At 41.7% G+C, this 16,484-nt stretch overlaps 1 protein-coding gene across 1 annotated transcript in view; it reads left to right on the top strand.

Annotated features, from left to right (window-relative positions):
- The first annotated feature begins 5,758 nt into the window (after positions 1 to 5,758).
- ccnh (cyclin H) overlaps positions 5,759 to 16,484 on the top strand; it is a 43,844-nt gene continuing 33,118 nt past the window's right edge. The window contains exons 1-2 of the mRNA XM_060844137.1: positions 5,759 to 5,842; positions 12,709 to 12,851. Of these exons, the coding sequence (XP_060700120.1) occupies positions 12,735 to 12,851 (117 nt within the window). The 5' untranslated portion in view covers positions 5,759 to 5,842; positions 12,709 to 12,734. The remainder of the gene's footprint in view (positions 5,843 to 12,708; positions 12,852 to 16,484) is intronic.

Genomic DNA, 16,484 nt, shown 5'->3' with positions numbered 1-16,484 from the left:
ATGTGGCTGAAATGTGTTGGAGGGCATCTTCAACCATGTGGGAAGGGAAATTGCGATCTCTAAAGAAGGAGGCCATCTGGTGTGATCTGTGGTGGAACTGGTCCTCCTGGGAGCAGATATGGCGGAGGCGGAGGAATTGGGAATACAGGATGGCATTTTTGCAGGAGGTAGAATGGAAAGAGGTGTAGTCCAGGTAGCTGCGGGAGTCGGTGGGTTTGTAAAAAATGTCAGTGTCAAGTCGGTCGTCATTAATGGAGATGGAGAGGTCTAGGAAGGGGAGGGAGGTGTCAGAGATGCTCCAGGTGAATTTAAGGTTGGGGTGGAATGTGTTGGTGAAGTTGATGAACTGCTCAACTTCCTCGTGGAAGCACAAGGTGGCATCGATGCAGTCATCAATGTAGCGGAGGAAGAGGTGGGTGTAGTGCCGGTGTAACTATGGAAGATGGACTGTTCTATGTAGCTGATAAAGAGACAAACATAGCTGGGGCCCATTCAGGTGCCCATGGCTACCCCTTTGGTCTGGAGGAAGTGGGAGGATTCAAAGGAGAAATTGTTAAGGGTGAGGACCAGTTCAGCCAAACGAATGATAGTGTCAGTGGAAGGGCACTGTTGGGGACATTGGACGAGGAAGGAACGGAGGGCTTGGAGGCCCTGGTCATGGTGGATGGAGATGTAGAGGGACTGGATGTCCACTGTGAAGATGAGGCTTTGGGGGCTGTGAAAACGGAAGTCTTGGAGGAGGTGGAGGGTGTGGGTGGTGTCTCGAATGTATGTGGGGAGTTCCTGGACTGGGGGGATAGGACCTCGACTATCCGAATGAGTTCGGCGGCACTATTTCATTTGGATAACTGATCATTTGGTTAATTGATTTCCTCTGGGGCTCGGAGTTTTCTGTGAAGTCTGTTCCCTGTGCAGAAGACTAGGCAGCAGCACACTATGCGCGAGCCCCCGACCCCACCCCCTGCCTGTCCCCAAATCCAACTGCCCCCAACCCCGTCTGCACCCACCCTACCCCACAACCACATCTGTCCTCTGCCTGACCCTACCCCGCTCCCATTTCAGTCAGTCGAGTTCATTGTTAATCATTGTACCTGTAAACAAAAGACGCGAACAGGGTCTTTGAAGTAATGTTTCTATCGGGACCTTGACATCCCCTTCGGATAATTTGATATTCGAATAATTGATAATCGCGGGTCCTCTGTATTTAGGTGAACATTCGAACAGCAATAGTATACAAGGCTATGGGCGAGGTGCTGGAGAATGGGATTAGAATAGGTGGAAGTTTGACGATTGGCATTGACATGATGGGCCATAGGAACACTTGTTGTTAAAACCTGATTATTCCCTCCTGCTAACTCTTTACACTGGAAGGCCAAGATATTTTGGACAGACGAAAGAGTTTTACCAAGTTGATGATCTTGCAGGTCTGTGTGTGTGTGTCCTGGTGAATAGACTGTACAGCACAGAGTTCTATATCATGGAGCTGTTCAGGATGACCCTGGACAGAAACCAGTGCATCCCTCTCCAGACATTCTTTGCAAGGGCACATTCCAGACAGAGTTCTTATTTATTTCAAAAATATACTTTATTCATATAAGTCTATATGTACATATATAGTCACTAGAGCAGTTCAATCTGTATTCAAAATGTAGAACAAACAAACCCAAAACATTTCTTACTAATACAAGACTATATTTACATGCATTTGAAGCAAACAGGGTGGTTCAATAACTGAATGGACTCTCATTGTACTTTGGCAGAAAGACCTTAGATGGTGGTCTTTCCCCATTGCGCCTAAGCAGCAGCTGCTCCAGGCTTTAGTGGATCCCTCAGCATTTCTGTAGTTCTTGGAATGTGTCAATCTGCAACATTTGGTCAAGGCTAACTCCTTGCTTTGGAAGACCTTTCTTCATTTCAAAAATATACTTTATTCATAAAAATTATCATTGGCTATGTACATAGTCATAAACTCAATTGTGTTCTCTACAGTAGATTATCAAGGAAACTTTATCCAAAAACAAGACATCTCTTACATATACAATACTGTATTTATATAAATCTGAGGCACTAGGAGGGTCCGATACCTGAACGGACCCCCAGTTAACTTCAGCAGGAAGACCTCAGACAGTGTTCTTTACCCATTGAGCCTTGGCAGGAGCTGCCCTCAGTACGTATCCCTGGACCTTGGATGTGCCAGTCTGCACACGCAGTCGAGATTAACACCTTTTTCTGGGAGACCAACAAGTTTAGGGCAGACCAAAATGCATCTTTCACAGAATTAATGGTCCTCCAGGCGCATTTGATGTGTTTTGGTGTGCATCCTGGGGAATAGGCCATAAACCACAGAGTTCCATTTCATGGACCTGCCTGGGATGAACCTGGACAAGAATTATTGCATCTTTATCCAGATTTCCTTAGCAAAGGCATATTCCAGAAAGAGATGTGTGAAAGTCTCAATTCCCCACCGCCGCAGTCGCTTTGAGGGCAGGATGCGGTGGCGCAGACTGAGCGAGCATACATGAAGGATCTCACAGGTAGTGCCCTTCTCACCACCAGCCAAGCGATGTCTTGATGCTTGTTGGAAAGTTCTGGTGATGAGGCATTCTGCTAAATGACTTTCAGTCTGCACAGGGAGCAGTCCAACAGGATTCATCTCTTCTTTTCCCTCAAGATCTCAAGGATGTTCCCTGCTGACCAGTTTCAGATGGACCTGTGGTCAAAGGTGCTTTCCTTTGCAAATTTATCCATTAAGGACAGGTGATATGGAACAGTCAAACTATGTGGGGTGTTCCATGGCAACAAGGCCAGTCCCAAACTTCGAAACAGTGGGGACAAGTAGAACTTCAGTATATATTGACATTTGGTGTTTGCCTAATGAGGGTACATGCCCAGTTTTATACAGCTGCACACAAAGTTGGTCATCAGGATGATGGTCTTCCCCTTATCCAGACTTTTCTATTTGGAGTCTCTGTAGGCAGAATCCATCTTAGACCTCCAGATGAAGTGGAAGATGCTTGGGTGACTAAAACAGTGCAATTTTGGGGAATGGCCAGACCTGTGTCATATACAACAGATTGCCTCACATTTGATGACAAGGTTTTTCTGATAAGGTAGAGGGAGAGGCTCTGAAAAGACCAGTTCTGCTCCATGTTGGCAAAGTACTCCTGGCAAGATTTTGCTCACACCCTGCTCCCTCTGAAACATATTCCTAGCATCTTCAGTTAATCTGTCCTGAGGGTGAAGAGGATAGAGATTGGTAGGCCCAGTTTCCAAAAAACGTTGCCTCACACTAGCCTCAATTTACCTTGGCTTCTGAGGCCAGTTCAAATTGGTCACAGATGCTCATGAATCTACACACTGACAGCCGATCCGAGCAGAAAACGGTGGTGTTATCATTGTACAGGTAAGCTTTGACCTACAATCTGCCGCTGCCTGGAATAGTCACCCCTCTCAGGCTTTCCTAATGAACTCAGCAAAGTGCTCTGTGTAACACACAAACAAGGCAGGATCGCCCTGTGAGACTCTGGACCTGATCAGGAAGGTTTCTGATTCCCATCCATTGATTGAGACCGCACTAATGTTGGTTGTGTAGATCAGTTGCATCCAATTGGATTCCCTCCCTAAAGTCCATTCCGGAGAGCATGTCCCACATTTTCGTGTGCATTAGCATTCTCTTGGTCTGATTGAATGAGCATGAGGCTCTCAGAAATCGTCCTGCCTGATTGAGCACAGGTTTGGTTGGGAGAACAGATCTGACCCGGCTGGCAATAATCTTAGACAGGACTTTGTAGTCTGCACTCAGCAATGAGATTGTTTGCCAATTTCTAATTTCCTCCCTCTGTCCTTTCCACTTGTGGATGAGGTTGTTGATGCCTTTCCCCATGGAACCTGACAGAAGCATACTGTCATACGTTTCATGCAGATCCTGGCCAATCAAGCCCCACAGAGCTGTATACAACTCAGTTGGAAAGCCATCACTTCTGGGAGTTTTATTCTTTTTTAATGACTTGAGGGCTTTCGTCAGGTCATCAGAGATAATGGCTAAGACCTCCGTGATAGATGACAAGAATGGCTGGGAGCCTGTACTGTCTATGGGCTTCATGTCATACAGACTGGCATGGAATGGTTTGCTGATCCTCAGTATGTTAGCCTGAGATGATGTTATCTATCCATCTTTTTCCTTCAGACTGTTGAACACAGAGCTCTCCCTGCAATATTCTGGAAGAAGAAACGTGAGCACATCTCATCTTGTTCTGTGGGATAGACCCTGGATTGGAAGATTATCTTGGAGGTCTCCGAGGCTTCAGTCATAGAGTCAACGAGATGTACAACATGGAAATAGACCATTCGGTCAAACTCGTCCATGTTGATCAGATATCTTAAATTAATCTAGTCCAATTTGCCAGCACTTGGCCCAGATCCCTCTATAACATTCCTATTCATATACGTATCCAGATGCCTTTTAAATGTTGTAATTGTGCCAACATTCACCATTTTTTTTGGCAGCTCATTCCATACACGCACCACCTCTGCATGAAAAACTTGCCCCTTAGGTCCCTTTTCAGTCTTTCCCACCTCATCCTAAACATATGTCCTCTAGGTCTGGACTCCCCCCAACCTAAGGTAAAGACCTTGTCTACTTGCTCTATTCATGCCTCTTATGATTTTATAAACTTCTGTAAGGTCACCCCTCAGCCTCCGACGCTCCAGGGAAAAGAGTCCAGCCTTTTCAGTCTCTCCCTATAGCTCAAACTCTCTAACCCTGGCAACATCCTTGTAATTCTTTTCTGAACCCTTCCAAATTTCACAACTTCCTTCCTACAGGAGGGAGACCAGAATTACACACAATATTTCAAAAGTAGCCTAATCAATGTCTTCACTTCCTAGAGATCCTCCATGACATTGATCCCCATTTTCTGCAGCAGGAATAGGTTCTGCATTCTTTTCTGGAATTTGGACAGTTTTGCCCACATCTAAACACCTTTGAGCATGAAGAACCTCTTGATGTTCCCTTTGACTGGTTCCCACCAGTCTGCTGGAGACTCAAAGAGGGGTTCCTCAATGTTTTCTAACGTCAACAATTTCATGTTCAGCTTCCATATTCCCCTGCCAGCTTGCTGATCATCCTGTGTGGATGCTGAAGGTGTCTTGTAGCTTAGCGACTTTCACCACTGCCATCAGGAATCTGGAAGACCATCAAGTTTCGGGCAGACCATAGAATGAGAATGGTGTGGTCAACCCCATCAAAGGCTGCTAACTGGTGAAGAGAGGTTAGTTTATAGAGTCATACAGACAGGCCGTTTGGCCCATGCTGACTAAAATATCATCAACACTAACCCCATTTCCCTGCACTTGACCCATATCCTTCCAAACCTTTCCTAGCCATGTATTTGTCCAAATGCCTTTTAAATGTTGTTAATATACGTCTCAACCATTTCCCTTGGCAGCTCATTCCATATGCGTACCACCCTCAAAGTAAAAAAGTTGTCCCTCAGGTTCCTTATTATTCTTTCCCTTCTAACCTTTGCATTCTGTTTCTCATAGTCACATAGCTCGGTATTCATGACTGGAGAGTAAGACATTGCACGTCCCTCTGAGTTTACCTCCGCCGTTCCTTCCCGGTCTCGAGCAAATGACAGCTGGCCTCCAACGTTCCAAACCGTTAGGAATCTCTGGCTGACTCTCCTCACGCGAGATCATGGCGTTCGACCAACATAGTCTCCCATTGGAGGAACGCTCCGCCGAACGTCACTAGGAGGCGGAGTCTATTGAACAGCGGAAACAGGAAAGGAATCTCGAGCCAGCAGCGTGTGAACGTTAGTGGCAACTAATATTGGTGCAAGTGAGTGCCTCTCATAGCGAGTGATTGTGGGTCAGTGTGCAGTGGGGGCAAAGTATGGTTCGGAAATGGAGCAGCTAAATGCTGATCCCTGTACCATGAAGTTTGAATGTGTGAGCAGCTTGGTGAGTCCCAGTGAAGCCCTCGACTCCTGTTGTCGTAAAAGAGGACGTGGGATTTGACTTGAGCTACAGGTGGCATCTGGACTGTTCTGCAGATCGATTTAAACTCTTTGTGCTTCTTTCATATTTGGTCTGCTGTTCCTGCAAGTGTGCATTGTTAATGTTTCCTAGTCCTGAATTTAAAGATTAAGAATTCAAGTCTTGCTACATGTATTGTGCGCGTGAATGTAGGCTGCGATTACATTTTAATACTGAGGGATAGTTGGAAAAGTTGTCTTTTGGATGAGATTTTCAATTGAACCTAAATCTGCCTTTTCAGATGGATACAAAAGATTCTGTCTCACGTTCTTATATTAGGAAAGAAGACTGGATATTGGTGCATTGACTAATATTTATGGTGTAGTTAGCCTTGGATCCCAATGTCACTAAAATTAATTGATCTTCTTTCACATTGCTGTTTGTGGGAGCTTGCTGTGTGAAAATTCGTTGGTGTTTTCCCCAATATTACACACTTCAGAGGTGCTTAAACAAATCAGAAATTGCTGGTAAAACTTAGCAGATCTGGCAGCAGCTGTGAAAAGAAAGAAAGGTTAATGTTTTGAATCTGGTGACTCTATGTCAGAAACTGGCTTCCCATAAAGAGTCACAGAACTTGCCATATTATCTGTGTTTTCTTTCCAAAGATGCTGACAGACCTGCTGAGTTTTGCTAGGAATTTCTGTTTTTGATTAAGATGTTCAGCATCCACAGTTTACTTCAAAAGTTCTTATTTGGCTGTAAGTTAAAGTTGCATGATGACAAACACAACTTCTCACATTGTGATCATGAGGTTATTTAGTGATGGGCCTGATAAAGAAGACAGAAACGATATGTTGTAACTCTTTTGTTTTAAATGCCTGTCAGATTGCAACACCATATAAAGTTTAAAATTGAATGATTGGTCACTTCTTATGTCATCTTTTTAAGATGCCTGTATAATTAATGTGTTTGGTCAAGTCTGTGGTCATATGCCAGGACACTGGATTATCTAGCTTGGTGCCAAATTTTGTAATGCTCCTGTGAATTGCTTTGGGATTTTGTTTTACATAAAAAGGTGCTGTATAAATGCAATTTGTTGTTTATATTTGCAAATAATGGTTGTTACTCTAGTAATGCTGCACACTTGGTCTGAAACTGGGCAAAAGTAGGTCATCTGGAAGTTTTTTTTATGTTTAATTAATGAGCCATAGAGATGTACAGCATGGAAACAGACCCTTTGGTCCAACCCGTCCATGCTGACCAGATATCCCAACCCAATCTAGTCCCATCTGCCAGCACCCGGCCCATATCTCTCCAAACTCTTCCTAGTCATATACCCAGCCAAATGCCTCTTAAATGTTGCAATTGTACCAGCCTCCACCACTTCCTCTGGCAGCTCATTCCATACACATGCCACCCTCTGCGTGAAAAAGTTGCCCCTTAGGTCTCTTTTATATTTTTCCCCTCTCACCCTAAACCTATCCCCTCTAGTTCTGGACTCCCTGACCCCAGGGAAAAGATTTTGTCTATTTATCCTATCCATGCCACTCATAATTTTGTAAACCTCTATAAGGTCACCTCTCAGCCTCCGATGCTTCAAGAAAAACAGCCCCAGCCTATTCATCCTCTCCCTATAGCTCAAATCCTCCAGCCATGGCAAAATCCTTGTAAATCTTTTCTGAACCCTTTCAAGTTTCACAACGTCTTTCCGATAGGAAGGAGACCAGAATTGCATGCAATATTCCAACAGTGGCGTAACCAATGTCCTGTACAGCCGCAACATGACCTCCCAACTCCTGTACTCAATACTCTGAACAATAAAAGAAAGCATACCAAATGCTTTCTTCACTATCCTATCTACCTGTGACTCCACTTTCAAGGAGCTATGAATCTGCACTCCAAGGTCTTTGTTCAGCAACACTCCCTAGAACCTTACCATTAAGTGTATATGTCCTGCTAAGATTTGCTTTCCCAAAATGCAGCACCTCGCATTTATCTGAATTAAACTCCATCTGCCACCTCTCGGCCCATTGACCCATCTGATCAAGATTCTATTGTAATCTGAGGTAACCTTCTTCGCTGTCCACTTCACCGCCAATTTTGGTGTCGTCTGCAAACTTACTAACTGTACCTCTTATGATCGCATCCAAAGCATGTATATAAATGACAAAAAGTAGAGGAGCCAGCACCGTCCTTTGGGGCACTCCACTGGTCACAGGCCTCCAGTCTCCACCATCACCCTCAGTGTTCTACCTTTGAGCCAGTTTTGTATCCACATGGCTCGTTCTCCCTGTATTCCATGAGATCTAACCTTGCTAACCAGTCTCCCATGGGGAACCTTGTCGAACATCTTAATGAAGTCCATATAGATCACATCTACTACTCTACCCTCATCAATCTTCTTTGTTACTTTTTCAAAAAAACTCAGTCAGGTTTGTGAGACATGATTTCCCATGCACAAAACCTTGAACTTTCAAAATGTTCTATAAAATGGGAGTCAACATAGTGCTCGGATGTGCTTTTTGTGGAAAATTGTTGGTCAAGTTTTTAAAAAAAAAGTAATTTTAGGAAATAAATCTTTACCCTTCTATTTGAGATTAATGCCATGGGATCCATTCTTTATGTTCACCTGAGAGCAAATGAGATTAGTTATCTCATCCAAGATTGTACCTCAGTTGTGCAGTACTGTCTCAATGCTGTATTGAAACAGCTGAGATTTGAATGATCTTGACACCATAAAACCACAAGAAATAGAAACAAGAGTAAGCTGCTCCATTCTTCAAGCCTGCTCTGCCATTCAATAGGGTTATGATTCTACATTCTTCAAGTCCACTTTCCTGTTCTTTCTCCATAAACTTTGATTCGTCTACTGATCAAGAATCTATATATTTCAACCTTCAATATACACAAGTACTCTAGCCTTACTGCTCTCTGTAGCAAGGAATTCTAAACAGAATCAAGCTCCTGAGAGAAAAAAAATCCTCTTCCTCTTAGTTTTGAATTGGCACCCCTTAACTCTTAGGCTATGACTTCTGGTCCTAGACTTTTCCCATGAGAAGAACATCCTCTCAGCATTTACTGTAACGCCCCTTTAACAATCCTGTATGTTTCCATGAGATTACCTCGCATTCTTCTAAGTTCCAGTGAGTCGACTCCCTTGGCTAATGACATAATCCGTCCATACCAGGAATCATCCTGAAGAACATTATCTGAACCGCGTCTAATGAAATGATAACTTTCCTTAAATAAGGGGACCAATACTGATATGATATCATCAGTGTCTTGTACAGTTGGAGTAAGACCCTTGAGTCCCTTTTGTGTTATATTTTTCCCCTATTTAAGTTATTGTATTCTTTTGTTCTCCCTTCTGAAATGAACAACTTCCACATTTTCCCACATTACTTCCCTCATTTGCCAACTTTTTAACCTATTAACTGATTTAACCTATCAATATCTCTAAAGTGTTTGTATCCCTCTTGCAACCTGCTTTTTGACCTATTTGACTGAAAATATGACGCATGGACATGTAGAACCAATTGGACATCTTATCTATCCTGGTGTTGTCAAGATTTGATGATTACTGATTTTAATCTGCTTCGTTTAGCATGCAGCAAAGATACTTGACCAAAGCTAGCAGTCTTTTTTAAAAATCATAAGAAATAGAAAACTATGTTGTCATGTACCCTCACATGTTTACTTCACTATTTAACAAGAAGGTGTCTGGTCTACAACTTCACTTTTTATTGTAACCTTATGTGATTCAGCTGAAAATTCTATCAATTGCAACCATGAATATATTCAGTGATTTGAAATCAAAAGCCTCTGAGGTAGAGAATTCCAAATGTTTACATAATTTCTTTTGAATGAAGAAATTTGTCTTGGTCAACGCCTGCAATTATGCTCACTCATTCTAGATTCACCAGTAAGGTGGAAACATCCTCTCAGGATTTTGCATTTCAATCATAATAAATCTCTTTTTAAACTCCAGAAAGTGCAGGTCCAATTTACCTAATCCGTCCTCATGAATTACGAGATAATGCAAAATGTCTGTCTAATTGCTCACTGCATTTGCTTGTTAACTTTGTTTCAAGGGTAAGGACAGTCAAATTCCACCAAACATCTAATTTAATAGTTTTCCATCATCTTAAAAAGAAATGTTTTTTCCTTCTTCCCGATAGATGTGAATAACTCCAACTTGTTGTTCTGGTGGCACTAAGAATCCATAGGAAGGAAGTAAATCTGTGGCATTCTTTATTGAGAAGGCTATCAAAGCCGGGTCATTAAGTATATTCAAGGCTGAAGCAGATTTTTAATCATTAAGGGGGTGCAGGGTTATGGGAACAAAGCAGGAAAGTGGAGTTGAGGATTATCAGTTCAGCCATGATTTTGGTGATGCAAACCTAATGGGGTGAATGGCTGACTATGAACTTAGGCGAAAGTGAGGACTGCAAATGCTGAAGATTAGAGAGTGTGATGCTGGAAAAGCACAGCAGGTCAGGCGGCATCTGAGGAGCAGGAGAGTCGATGTTACGGGCAAAAGCCCATTCCTGATGAAGGGCTTTTGCCTGAAATGTCAATTCTCCTGTTCCTTGGATGCTGCCTGACCTGTTGTGCTTTTCTAGCCCCACACTCTTTTCTATGATCTTAAGTGTGTGTCAAATTGGATGAAAGGTGTGACTAAAACAATTGTATTTTATAACATTTCTGAGTGGCATGGACCACAAATTACTTTAAGATCAATGTAATATCTACTGTCATAGTACAGTCTGAGCTCTCATTTTCTGGAATGCTAGTCCAGTGCCATAAACATTTATTATTTTTGAAATCACTGTAAATTTGAAAAAAAGGTTTCTATGAAGTATGTTTCCTAGCTATAAAAAGATTGAAGTATAGAATTGGCAGTCAAACTAGAATAGTGTTAAAATACAAACCTAACTCTAACCCTTTTCTGGTAGTGAAAAAGTAAAGTAGATATTGCCTTACCCTTTCTTCCGGTTAACAACCGGATTCATTCCTCCCATCAACCACCAGGTATTATCCACAGCCTGTGTTCACCTATCACTACCTTATCATTCCACCCTTCTCCCTACCCAAAACCCTCTTTCACACCCCCCCCCCCCCCCCCCCCCAATCTTTCTCATCAGCTTCCTCTATCTCCACCTCCATTCCTGAAGAAGAGTTATACCCAAAATGTTGACTTCTTCACTTCCTGGTGCTGCCTTGCTTGCTTGTTCTTCCAGCCTCCTTGATCTACTTTTCATGGATTGTATCAAACTTCTTTAGTATTGTTAGAGCTACTGTCATTCAGGCAAATGGGGAGTATTCCATCACACACTGTTTTGTGCTTTTAGATGGAGAGATTTGTGGATGGAAGTCAAGAGTTGAGTCACTTGTTGCGCGATTTGTAGCATCTGACCTGCTGTTGTAGCTTCGGTTTATATACAGCTAGACAAGTAAAGTTTATGGTCAATGATAACTTCCGTGATCGTGGAGATTCGGTGAGGTAATGCCATTGAATGTTAAGAGGCTTTTATTAGACTCTCTTGGTGTAGATGGTCATCGCTTGGTATTTGTGTGGCACAAATGTTACTTCCCATTTTTCAGCCGGAGCCTAGATTTGGTCCAGGTCAACTGAGGAGTTGCAAAAGTTGCTGAATGTGGCATGATCATCAGTGAACATCCCCACTTTTGACTTTGTGATAGAGGGAATGTCACTGGTAAAGCAGCTGGAGATAGTAGGGCCTAGAACATTAGCTTGAGGAAATCCTACAGTGGACATCCTCAAGCTGAGATGACGGACCTCCAGCAATGTCCAACTGTCTTCATTTGTGCAAGGTATTACTCCAACCAATGAAGTATTTCCTCATGATTCATTGATTTTGTTTTCTTTGCTCAGGCTATTTAATGCCGCACTCTGTCAAATGTGGTCTTCATATCAGTTTCAATTCCTCTCTTGCATTCAGCTCTTTTCTCATGTTTGAGTCAAGCCTGTAATGAGGCATGAACTTAGTGGCCTTGGCAGAACCTAAATTGGGTGTTATTGAACAGGTTATTGTTCAGCAGGTACTGCTTGATAGCACTGTTGATGACCTCTACCATCATCTTGCTCATGTTTGAGATTAGACTGATGGGGTGGTAATTGACTGGGTTGGATTTATTTTGGTTTTTGTGTACAGGTTGATGGACAGTTTTCCAAATTGCCAAGGAAATGCCAGTGTTCTATATATATTGGAACTGCTTGGCTAGGAGATTGCCAGGTTTTGAAACATAATCTTCAGTACTCTTGCTGGCATGTTGTCAGGGCCCATTACCTTTGCACTGTCTAGTACCTTCAGCCATTTCTTGATCTTGCAGAGTCAATTGAGTTTACTGAAGACTGACATCTGTGTTGGTATCCCTTCCGGAGGAGCTAAGATGGGTAATCTACTCGATATCTCTGGCTGATTATTTCATATGCTTGAGCCTTGTCTTTCGCTGCTCCATTATTCAAGATGGAGATATTTGTAGAGTTGGTACCTCCTCTGTTTTGTCCACCACCAATAATCACGATTAGATGTGGCAGGACAACAATATCCTTGTTAGACTCATCTGTACTCATTCTCATGTGTTCTCATTGTTCTTGCATTGTTAAATTGTCTGTCAGAGATGGAAATGACATGTTCTAAACTGTGTGAAAACCATTGTTTTTGAACAACTCATGATATTGTTCTGTTTTGTATTTGACAACAGGAGTGAATGCCAAATGATGTTCAAAGATGTTTAACAACAGTACACAGAAGAGATGTTGGATTTTTCAGAGTGAAGAAATATTAGAAAATATGAGAACTGAAGCCAATAAGAAATTTCAGATGAAGATTCTGCCATGTGGAAAGGTAAAATATATTCTTTGAGATATTTCTAGAAATAATTGTTGGTAGAATTGAGTTACCATGATATCAGAAAATGGTTGGAGGCAATGCAGTAATTTGCCAAAAAACCTGAGACACCATCTTTCAAAGAACGACCACTTTCACCTGGAAGGATAAGAGCAGCAGATACATGAAGATGCCACTGCCTGCAAGTCCTCCTGCAAACCACTTGCTATCCTGACTTGGAAATATGTTGCCATTCCTTCACTGTCACAGGGTCATATTCCTGGAATTCCCTCCCTCCCAGCATTGTGGATCTACCTACAGCCACATGGACTGCAGCAGTTCAAGAAGGCTATTTCACCACTATCTTCTCAAACATAATTAGGAATGGACAATAAATGCTGACCCAGTGAGCAATGCCACATCCCAACAATGATAAATAAAAAAACTCGGTAGCCATGAAACTCTCTTGCAAAAATGGTAAAACTGTTAGTGTTGATCGTTATTACAGCTGTGAAATTGACAAAAACTGTGATGTTTGCCAATATGCATTTGAACTCTGGCATCAACAATTCGCTGTTGGTACTTCTCCACTCCTTCACGTGCAATGTTGAAGTCCTAGCAGATACAAATCTTGGACATCATGATGAGTTTCCATTTTGTAAAGCTTTTGGTTACAGGAAAAATCCTTGAAAACATTGCACATTTTGGAGTGAGGTCTACTAAATTGTAATTACCATTGACTATGTTGTCTGTCCTGAATAACTAGTTCATGTGTTTTAAGTTGATTTAATGTCAGTCAATTAAATGGTGAATACAGACCTATTATATCAAGAGTTTTTTTTTAATGCCTTTTTGCACATGATCAGCAGTGTTCCAGAGGGGAAGCTTGAGAAATATTGAGCTTAAGGTGAATGGAAGGAGTTAGCATATCTCCTTTAACTTTAAATTAATTTTAAAAAGATGTTAATTTATGAAGAGGGTAATTCAGCAAAGTAATAACTTGCAGGATATAATGTTTAAAGGGTTTTTTTTGATGAGAGAATTTCTACAGAAGCTAATTGCAGTATTTACATTAATCACGATGGGAGCATCTAGTGTTGTTTCACTAGGGTGTGTTCCTGAAATGTGTAACACTACGAAGTTATGTAGGTAATACCGTATAAAATTCCATGTATCTTTTATTTCATTTTGTGTAAAATTGTTGGACATGTAATTGTTCTGACAGAATTAATGTTAGAAACTGCTTTAAGCTTCAATCAACCTTGTGATGTTATAGAGATTTGGGCAGGAAAAAGTCAAAATATCCTTTAGTCTCAAAGAAGACAGACCTATGTTCTACAATCACCAGAAATACTAGAGGTTTTTATTAAAGATGTTATAGTTGGACAATTTTAAAATTCAAGGTAATTGGGCAAATTCAACATGATTTTGTGAAAAGGAAATTAAGTCTAATCGATTTACTGAAGATATTTGAGGAAAATATTTGTGCTGAGATAAAGGGGAAAATTGACTTAAGTTTTCAGAGGCATTTGATACGTGAAAGGTTATTGCAGAACATAAAAGTTTGTGGTATGATATAGGGAGGGCTAGAAGATTGTCTCGTGAACAGAGCATATGCAGTTCTTCCAGAACGTGACAGTTGAATTCTTGTGCGACCCCATGCTATACAAAAATTGCACTGTACAAATAACACTTAAAATATTGGTGATATGAATATACTATAGCCAACATATGTTTAAAAGTTTGCTCTTTAGAAACAATGCCCCCTCTTCATCAATCGCGTTACAGCGAATTCGCGTTGACAGAATGTGCGTTATAGCAGAATGACCTGTAGGCATAATTGAGTTATTATTCAGTTGCCAAGATGTAACAAATGAAGGGCATTTGCCTGACACGTCGATTTGTCTGCTCCTCGGATGCTGCCTGACCTCCTGTGCTTTTCCAGCACCACACTCTTGATTCTAATCTTCAGCATCTGCAGTACTCACTTTTGCCAAGGTGTAACAAATGCTGTGGCACAGAGATGACTGGAGCATCAACGTTTTACAATTTTGAGTAGCTAACTTGGATGAAGGGACCAAAGGTATGATTAGTATACTTGCTGATAACACTAAGGTAGACAGGAAAGTAAGTTGTGAGAGGCATAAGGAGCCTAAAAAGGGATAATAAATAAGTTAGGTGGGTAAAGAGCTGATAAAACAGTTAGAATAGCAAGTCCAAACAAAAAACAGTCTTGACCAACCAGTTAAAGTGCAACCATTAGAAGATTTCATTGGGTTTTTTAGGCTCATAATGGAACCCAAATATAAGAAACAATCTGATGACATTTCCTTTGTTAGCATAACAAGATTATTCCATTATGCAAACAGGATGGAAATCTGTGCTTACACAGGATTGGCACAATGTTTTCCACAACACTGCTATCTTCACTAAAGAAAATTCAGATTGGTGGTATTTGTGAGAAGATACTAAACTTCTTGAACTAATTATCCATATTTAGATGAAATTGTTCAGAAACCAGGAGTCGGAGTTTTTACATCATGGAAAGGGACCCTTCAGTCGTTACGTCTGCTGGTCATCAAACATCAGTTCTAATCCCATTTTCCATCACTTGGCCAGTAGCCTTGTATACTATGGCATTTCAAGTGCTCAACTAAATAAATTCTTGACAGTTTCTGCACCTGTCACCCCTTTTTACGGAATGAGACCTGATACCCACTATCTGCTGGTGAATTTTTTTTTCTCAAATCTCCTCTAATTCTCCTTTTTATTTTCAAACTGTGCCCTCGATTATTGATCCCTTCACTAAAGGGAAAGAGTTTCTCTCTATCAGTCCTATTCATGTCTGTCAAATTTTGTGCATCGCAACAGGTCCTCTCTCGGCTTTCTCTATTCTAAAGGAAACAGCCTCATCCTCTCTAGTCTGTCTTTGTAGCTGAATCACTCCAGCCTTATCTCTCCTGCACCTTCTCTGGTGCAGTGACATCCTTTGAAGACTTGTGACCAAACCTGTACATAATGTGGCCAAACTGGCATTATATAGAAATGAAGATTTGGAGATAATACGTATAGTTTCCTAATCTAAACCATTAATCTATGTTGTGGTAGCTGGTGTTTGAGCACTGACCTACGATATCCTATCAGTCACTGCCTGGCACTTGGAAAAATGCATGTTTAATCCTACTCTTTTTGCCCTGTCTGCCAAACACTTGTCTGTGTTGAGTTTGTGCCTTCTCCTTGTGTCTACATGGGTTTCCTCTGGGTGCTCTGGTTTCCTCCCAGAGTCCAAAAATGTGCGGATTAGGTGGATTGGCCATGCTAAATTATCTGTAGTGTTGAGATATGTGGAGGCTAGGTGGGTTAGCCATGAGGAATGCAGGTTATAAGGATGAGGTGGGGGGGGCTGTGAGTTTAGGTGAGTTGTTTGTCGGAGGGGGGGTTGGTGTGGACTTGATGGGTCAAATGGCCTGCTTCCACAATGGAGGGCATCTATGGTTCTGTGAACATGCACTATCCCAATCCTACGTGTTTTAATTTCACATGTTAATCTCTTATGTGGGAATTCTATTGAAAGCCTTCTGACAGTCCAAGTAACCCAGGTCCTCCACCTTATTAAACCACTAGTTACATTCTCAAAAGAAATTCCAGTGG

Source organism: Hemiscyllium ocellatum, chromosome 2 (genome assembly GCF_020745735.1).
Source record: "Hemiscyllium ocellatum isolate sHemOce1 chromosome 2, sHemOce1.pat.X.cur, whole genome shotgun sequence".
NCBI classification, from domain to species: Eukaryota; Metazoa; Chordata; class Chondrichthyes; order Orectolobiformes; family Hemiscylliidae; genus Hemiscyllium; species Hemiscyllium ocellatum.
This window is presented reverse-complemented; position numbering and strand designations above follow the sequence as displayed.